At 42.7% G+C, this 8,925-nt stretch overlaps 1 protein-coding gene across 1 annotated transcript in view; it reads left to right on the top strand.

Annotated features, from left to right (window-relative positions):
* The window catches only part of zfhx3b (zinc finger homeobox 3b), a 132,934-nt gene that overhangs the window by 105,529 nt on the left and 18,480 nt on the right, over window positions 1-8,925 (top strand). Inside the window, exon 6 of the mRNA XM_079736718.1 lies at window positions 1,690-1,797. Coding sequence (XP_079592844.1) covers window positions 1,690-1,797 — 108 coding nt within the window. The remainder of the gene's footprint in view (window positions 1-1,689; window positions 1,798-8,925) is intronic.

Below are 8,925 nucleotides of genomic sequence, written 5' to 3'. Positions count from 1 at the left end.
CAGATGTATTTTTACCCAGGTAATAGTTTCAGGGAAGATTCCTTCAGGCAAAAATAATTCCTGAATTAAGGGTTACTTAAGAAAAATAAGAAACATGTTCCGAATTGAGGAATTGAAATGCACAGGAATGGAATATTCAAGATGCCGAGTAGTCTTTAAAAATATATATATTTACCATTATATAGATTGCATTATATATATAATAATGCAATCCATACATTGATCACCCGGCTGTGTATTGCCTGCCATTCAAGTTGTTAGTATTGAGTCCTGCTGCCCTGTAAAAACATAACTGCATAGACATGCGCTGTATAGACATGCAGGGGGCTAAGCTCGTATAAGGTGTGTGGTGACTCCAGGGCTGAATACTTGAACGGGGCATGTCAGTAGCTGCTGTATGGCGTTGTCAATATATCAATAGCCCACAGAGTAGTGATCCTGAGCATGAAGGCCTTTTTCAAAAGAACATTTAAGTACATTTGCTGAGAATTAGCTGACTTGTGTAATAACTGATGGGCCATATTGACTGTGATCCAGTTTACTGTTGTCAAATCAATGCTGCTGCAATGCAAGTGCGACTACTTTTAAACAAACTTAACAGGCAGAGGGAGTGCTCAGAGGGCACTGAAGGGAAATAAAGAAGATTGATGGCCTTTTTATTATCTGTTTTTTGCTATCTTTCCTTTGTGTGTTACTTACAAACGGCATTATGGGATATCCAATGTTTGGACTTCAATGCTCCTAAATGGCCTGCTATATCGAGCTGAGGCTTTTAAGGCGGTTACAGGGGATTTCTGACTTTGAGTTGGCATACAAATACAAAGAGTTGTGGGCTCAGGAAAGTTTTAAATATTTATGATTCCTGTGTTGCGATTAAAGGGTGGCAGAGGTGAAACGCGGCTCATTTTAGTGCACAACCGCAGCTTGGGTCAGTTGTGTGTGTGTGTGTGTGTGTGTGTGTGTGTGTATGTGTGTGTGTGTGTGTGTGTGTGTGTGTGTGTGTGTGTGTGCATGTGCGTGTGTGTGTGTGTGTGTCTGTCTGTCTGTGTGTGGTGTGCATGTGCACACATGCTTGCAGAGTCTTACTACATCTAGAAATATTTGATTTCCCGTTTGTTCACGGATAGTTACTGATGACATATTCATAATCACTTTTTATTATAAACTACCTCACTTTAAATAGTAGCAAACCGTTTATACCAACTACTATTGTTACTACCTATAGAAACAATGATTCATGACTAATAATAAAAAGTATTATGATGTATACAGTATATACTTTATATTTTATGTTTAGACATTAGTATTATTTTCTATAGATATTTTCTCTCTCTCTCTCGCTCTCTCTCTTTCTCTCTCTCTTTATATATATATATATATATATATATATATATATATATATATAAACACACACACTTATCTATACATATATAAATATAAATTTGATATATTTAAATGTATATTCATATGTATATATTATTTAATGTTTTCAGACTGATTGTTGACAACCAAACAGCACAGGGCAGCAGGCAGATACCGCCCTCTTTGTCTGCTGCCGTTGTAACTGCGTGTCAGCGAATGTAATTGTTGTAAGCTCCTATCGAAAAAAACGCTGCCGTCCCTTTAAGTGCTTCCACCAATTCTGATGGTGTGGTGATTTACATATCCCATCCTCTCCTCCCCCTTTAGGAGAGCTGAGCGAGGATGTGGAGGCTGCTAGTGAGACTACCACAGACCAGGAGGACCAAACCAAAGACAGAGAGAGTGGGGGGGATAAGGACCTCACCAAAGGGACAGGTAAGGCCTCATTTTACCCTCAACACATTAGGGAACCACTGCAAACAGGAGACACGTGGCCTAAACCTGATATCTGCTGAACAACATGCTTTTGCCTCATTTAAGTATAGACATTTTTATCCAAATATGGAGTGCTTTTGAAGTATAAGGCTCTCTTAGAACTCCTCAAATCCAATTTTGCTCCACATTTGCAGAAAAAAGGCTATTTTTACTGGGAGCTTCTACACATTAAATCCCATTAGTTATAATGTGACCGGGTGATCCAGGTTTTGTTTTTTCTGAATGGGGCACTGGAGGACTCTCTGTCTTTACTTAAACACACACCTGCACAGTTTGTGAAATGATTACCCCCTTCTCAACTTCTCTTTGCAGTGTGTCACTTTACTGCACACACATGCACGTGTAGTCAGGCACTCACACACACACACACACGCACGCACACACACACACACACACACACACACACACACACACACACACACACACACACACACACACATACACACACATACACACACGCATACACACATACACAACTGTGTTCCTTATTAGACTGGGCTATTTTTATCCCTAGCATTTCCTCATTTCAGGTGCAGATGTTGACTTTCATGTAGGGAGGCGGGGCTTGGGATGAGGGGATATACTATGAGAGTTTCAGGCCTTTATACTACTTCCTAAGGATTACTATTACTGTGTTCTGTCTACACTACTATTTATGGTTAACAAACCTGCTTTATACTTCATTATGTTCATGTTATGGATTTGATATGGATTTGAGTTGAAGTTGGCAATGTTTGCCATAATGGTGAAATACTAATTTGCACAATCCCTGGCCAACCAGGGGCTGTCAGCAGTTTGCATGTATAAAGTTTGTTTTGAGGACCGTGCCTGTGGTGTTCTATATGCTATTTTGCAGAAATTGCAATTATGCAAGAGTTTTTTTCAGGATATTTGCATGGAACCAGACAAAGTTGCAGACAAAGTTGTGGTGTTAAAAGTGTGGTGGTGCTGGTGGAAGGTGCAGTATGGACTCCCATCTGGAACCTAATGGAAACTTGTAGTGCAGTGTGTTTTACAGGAAGCATGGAGAAACGTCCTCCTTTATCCTTTAGACTGGATTGCAAACTGTCCTGAGACTCACTAGCAGGAGAGATGGATAATTAGTCCTGGATTGGATGGTAAAGTGCGTTTCATCCCGACAAATAGCACTTTCACTTTACCCGTCTGCTATAGTTTCCTGGTAGTTTTTGGGTTTTGGTTTTTGCAATGGGGAAAATCGAATGTCAATGAAATGACATTGTTATTGTTCTGATTGATTGTTCTGCATAATATTTAGATTTGGAGTCGTGTTGTTAACAGATGGAAAACAATTCAGACCTTATGCACACCACCAGACTTTCCTATAGTACAGCACAAAAAAAGTTCATGGCACTGTTTGAAGCCCAGGCTTTGTAAAATGTCTTTGATATCTGAACTTCTATTTTAAATGAGGCAGAGTTGTTTGTGCTCTTTGAAAGGGCGACACTCCTCTTTGATGGAAGAAATAATCATATGCATGCCTGCCTGAATATGGCTAAAAGTATGTTTTAGCACATCAAAATAAAGCACTTTAAAAAGCATTAAAATGAGCTGGCCGATTAATAATTCAGTCATACCTGTGGTGTTCAGGAAGACGACGCCTCGCATTAGGATTCCTCCTTTTTGAAAGGCATGCAATTTGATACAAGCATATTCAGTTCCTTTCCTCCCCTCTGTCAGTCGCTAATCACGAAAATAAGTGTGTTTCTGTGTTTTCACAAAGGAAAGATGTGCTTGCATATGAAATATTTACAGCTTCCCAGCAGCTTATTAGAAACGCTTAGTTAAAAATAGCGTGTGCATTAGGGGGAACCAGGTCTAGGAGTTATGTTTGATGTCAGTGAAGAAGGTGGTTAAGTAGGTTGGAATGGAAGGGTTTGTTGGGGGGAGAGAGTGGGGGGGCGGCGTTGTCAGCTGAACGAGAAGGCAGTCATATTTTAATGGAAAGCCCCTCTTTTTTTCCACTCTAAACTTTGGATTGAGGGACACGATGCCCTCTCAGAGGAAGTCATCTCACGAGGAAGGGAGCAGAGAGGGAGGTCCCAAAATGCGATTTGGTAAACAGTAGAACTCTTGTTTTGCTGGAAAGCTCTCTCTCTCTCTCTCTCTCTCTCTCTCTGGCTGGTGCCTGCGCTGGTGACGGTGTGTGAGAGCATCCAAGCTGATGCTATTTGAAGAACCCTACCTGAGATGTGCTGGTGAGGCTGTCTAACGTTTGAAGGTCCATCATTAAAACTATTCAAGTCTTTCTTCTCATCCCTGTCAAGCAACTATCGTGAAACAGAGTGTGGCAACGTCGTTCCTTTACAAATGACAGTCATTGTCAGACAGGGACATTAGCGTAACACAGAAGAAAAGCTTTTCCCTTATTTTAAGCCACTGTCAATCTGAGGTTTTTTTTGTCTTTGTCTTTTCAGTGTCACAGCATCTCATTAAAATCATTTAGAAATGCATCAGACGCTCATGTAGAATGCAGATATATTCTTCGTGTCATCTCCTGGAAGATGCCTTCATTTTTTGGTTGCTTTTTTATTCATTACCGAGATCACACACATTCTACATTTGTGTAGACCCCGCACGCGCCGCATGAAAACCTATTTACACTGTATTTACACTGCAATGTCTTCACGTTTGAGTTCACCGGATGCTAATCTAAGTGTATACAAATAATCACCTATAACCATGTGAAGAATACATTTAACTTTGGCTTCCACCAAAATGTAGCCTGCTTCCCAAATAAGTAATCCAGAGGGTCATTTATAATGCTAATAATGAAATATTCATAAATAGCCAACTGTGAGCGTTTCTCCTCTCCGCTCCTGTCTTGTTCACCTAGCTGAGACAGCACTGATGAGATGGGGGGGGGGTGGGGGCGGGAGGTCTGCACAGGAAAGGGAATCCATATTTGTATGAGGGTTGGATGGTGTATTGAAGCATTGGCTGATCTCAACGCGTAAAGGACTAGCCGGTAAGGTTAGAGGCTGGTCAAAGCCATGTAGGATAGGAGACCAGTTGATGTACTTCAGGTCCACAAATTGATTTTGATAGGTTCAAAAGTGAACGTATGGGAAGGTTAGCATTGAAAGTGGCCCGTGTACTGTACAGGGAGGGAAGGAGAGGGGGGGGGGAGGGGTTCTATGTGTTCTTGGAGTTGGATATGATTGCCATTCACCGCAACTGAGCTTTATGAATAATTCCTCTCGTACCCTGTTGTTGGACCTTGAATACAAAGCCAGCGGGACATGACATTACTATGTGTCGGCCGTAATCTTCCTCGGCTCTCGCCAATAATACAATAATGGATATATTTTTTGTTTTGTATTGTAAACGGGACAAACTAGGCAATTGTATAATTGATCAAGTTAAACACTTTACACAAGCAACAACTAATTATGCCAAAATGTGCCGGATACCTTGTATCTGCCTTCTGCACCTTTATCTTTATTTAGTTTATACAAGTGTTGGGTTGTCCAGTTATATTATTCTTCCGGGGAGATATTATAGAAATAATGCTGAATGACCCTGAAAATTGAAACTATAAACGAGTGACTTTATACATGAATATGTATGATATAAGCACAGTAGCAACATATCATATGTGGTGAAATACAAATCTAAACGGGAGGCCAGTCACAGATAGCACAAAATAGCACATGCTAGCATTCTTATAGCGCAACACACACAACAAGGCAGTATCAAGCCAATACAAACAGACAGTTTGCATTCTGTATGTATCATAAGAACCGCTTCTGTCTTTGTTATGAATGCAGATGAGCAACCCCTAGATGCTGCGCAACGGCACTGCACTCCCTTCTTCAATGTCCTACTTGATGTGGCTTCGGTATTGTGAGCCCTAGGATGACCATAATGTGTGTTAAGTAAAGCAAAGAGCAGAGATGGTTGAGGATTAAAACCAGCCAAGACAGGACAAGGTCAGACTTATTCTACACATAAATCCCCCAGCCCTTGACGGTGACGATACCGTTGTTGCTCTCTTTACTTAGTTCTCGTTCCAATACATGGCCGGTGCGGCAAACAGGGCGGATAGAGTGTTTACATATTCATATCATGTCCACTGAGTATGTGTCATCCCGCAAATTATAATTCCTTTTGTCTTTGAAGATAATAGACCATAAATTGTCCTTGTTTGCGAGCCAACTCTGTGATGGCGCAGTGTTTATGAGTCTTTGCAGCCAGCCACCGCCGGTGTAATGGAGCAGCACTATGGGGCTGCTTCTGGGGAGTGTCCTCTAAAGGTGAACGCCGTGTCAGCCTCTTGTTCGGCGCCCGCCAAGATTAATAACACCGCAGCTAATTAATATCTCCTCCTATTCCTTTCTTTTTTCATTTCGAAATCGTCCTTATTGCAATCGTGCCTCCCAGGCATTCACACCACCGCAGACTGGGAGAAAAAACACACACACACGCACGTTCATTTCCTCTCGCTCCTTCTCTTGACAGTGTATTTTCCATTCAGGGAATTATTTTATTAGAGGCGCACATATATATATAGGAAATTCATCAAGGTGCAAGGCATAAGTAGTTACCTCATTCCTTTGAATTAAATTGAAACATTTAGTTGCGCGGGACTCCAGGGAATGTCTATATATACATAAACTGTTTGCAGGAGAAAAGGGTCGGTGCAAGTGCATGATTGCACATAATGTGAGTGTCTTATAGCAGTGGGCGGAGGGTCTCCAATTAGTGGGTGACTTTCTAGGGGAGTAGAGGTGAGCCTGAAGGAGGTGAACTCTGTGTTGCGCTGTGCCAAGAGTCCAGGTGGCTCTCTCTGCAGAGAGCAGGCCAGACCATTCTGAAGTAGGCCAGACATAATGTGGCGCATCACAGTCTAGTGTAGGCAATACAGTGAGGGCAAGATTGAGGGGCTCGATAGCCTGACCCACATGGATGGACCTCAGTGTGAGGTCTGTCTATGAGGTCCATCCATGGCCCCAGAGGCTGCCAGAGCACCCTGTTACTTTCTGGAAATAAATGGCTGGGCCGAGTTCTGGGATATGGAGACACCCCCACTGGTCAAGTCCTATGAATGAACAACACCGGTGTCGGATGAGGGTTGAAGACTCCTGCTTCATACCCCGCCAACCTCTCCTCGCCCCCACTTCCCTTGCGTTAGGGATAGTTTTCCCAGTTGAAATGTCAACACTGAATGTCAACTCCCTCCTCATCAAGGACAAAAGAGAATACGAATGGTTGGAGATGGTCGAAGTCAGAGGACCTTAGTTTGTTCGGAGGCTGGTCTCGAGCAGGGGGGGCTCCTCCTCTTGTTTCGGGACCGGACCCTGAAAGCATGAGGCATCTGTGATTGCTTCTGAGACCAGGGCGGAGTGTGCTGACAACCTTTCTGCTGGCGGAGCAGTGCAGCTCAGCTCTGGGAGGTGAGACAAGGTGCCAAAGTCCAATTCACTTACGGGACTCGACAGCACAAAAGCCCCTGGTTTACGGAAAAGGGTCATGAATTAATAATCACCTAATTGACTCTTGCTTTTTTTCCTTTCCCCCCCCCACTCTCTCCGGTTCTGCCTTTTGTGCTTTCAGACGAAAGCCCATTCGGTGTATCTGTCAGAAGAGGTTTGGTGTGGATGGGACTTCTGTGTTTAATGGGCAGGCAGGAGGGACAGAGACAAGACCCCTGACATACACTAAGGTCACGGGCAGGACTCCCTAGAGGAATCCATGTGAATGTGGTCCAGCGTCACTAATACAGTGTATCTTGCATTTTTCTTTTGGCCTGCACCCCTTGACTCATATTTCAGATACCTCAGAGTCTCCAGTGTGAGGTCAGGCTAAGTCAATCAATAACAACTACCAGCAAGAATAAAGCGGCATCTAAGAGAAGCTCACTTTTTATAATGGTTGGACTTGAAATGCTTTCCTTTTACATTTCTGATGCATGGTAGCCGGCAAACTGCAGCCTTGACAAACTAGACTCTTCTAGCTTCTAATAGTGTCAAGGATATAACATAAAAGACACTTGAATTAATACCATAGTATTAAAGGAGGCAAAACTCCCCATGTGCATCCAACCCTATTTTCTTCTACTACTATTCTGTATCAATGTGTGAAGACTGAGTATCTTGTGTATGGAGCAGAAAAGAAGACGAGTCCACATTTACAGTGATACCATCACCCTGTATTGCACACCTTTTCGTTCTGGTATGCTCCCAGACTATTTTTCATTACTCTTGACAAGGAAAAACAGGAAACAGTAGCTGGATTTTAGTCACGGATCTGGTGACAGAAGTGGGTTTGGGATTCTGAAGAGAAAAGCAATTGATCAGATTTATGGAGTCCTAACTGTCCGTGAAAAGGTCTCTTTTCTCTCTTTTTGTCTGTCTCCCTCTTGCCCCCCTACTCTTCCTCTTCCTTGAGCTCTATTTATTACTTTACACACACAGGCGCACACATACACGTACTCACACACACATGCAGGCAAGCAGACACACACACACACACACAAAACTTGGGCAAATGTTCTCTTTGTTTCTTTGGGACATAGTGGTCTTTCTCACGCATACACACACATTTCTTTGCTGCATGTATGTATGTATGTATGTATGTATGTATGTATGTATGTATGTATGTATGTTTGTATGTATGTATGTATGCATGCATGCATGCATGCATGTATGTATGCATGTATGTATGTATGTATGTATGTATGTATGTATGTATGTATGTATGTATGTATGTATGCATGTATGTATGTTTGCATGCATGTTTGTATATAGATATGTACAGCTTATTCATCTACACCAGTTTGTGAGTAGAACTCATGAGCGTTCGTGTGAGCCTCACAGCACTGTCCCGCCAATGAGTCTGAGCGAAGGGTGTGTGTGTGTGGGGGGGGGGGGGGGGTAGGAAGTAAGAAGTGGAGAGTGGACTCGGACGGGGGAAGAAGGAAGTGCCAGGGCCAGTGCCCATGGCGGAGAGGTTAACGTCAGCGAATGGGAGGTTCCTTTTGTTTAACATTTCCTTTGTTTATTGGTGGATGTGTTTAACGGGATTGGCTGTGACTGGACCTTAATGGGG

The sequence above is a fragment of the Pollachius pollachius genome (assembly GCF_949987615.1).
Source record: "Pollachius pollachius genome assembly, chromosome: 5".
Taxonomy (NCBI): domain Eukaryota; kingdom Metazoa; phylum Chordata; class Actinopteri; order Gadiformes; family Gadidae; genus Pollachius; species Pollachius pollachius.
This window is presented reverse-complemented; position numbering and strand designations above follow the sequence as displayed.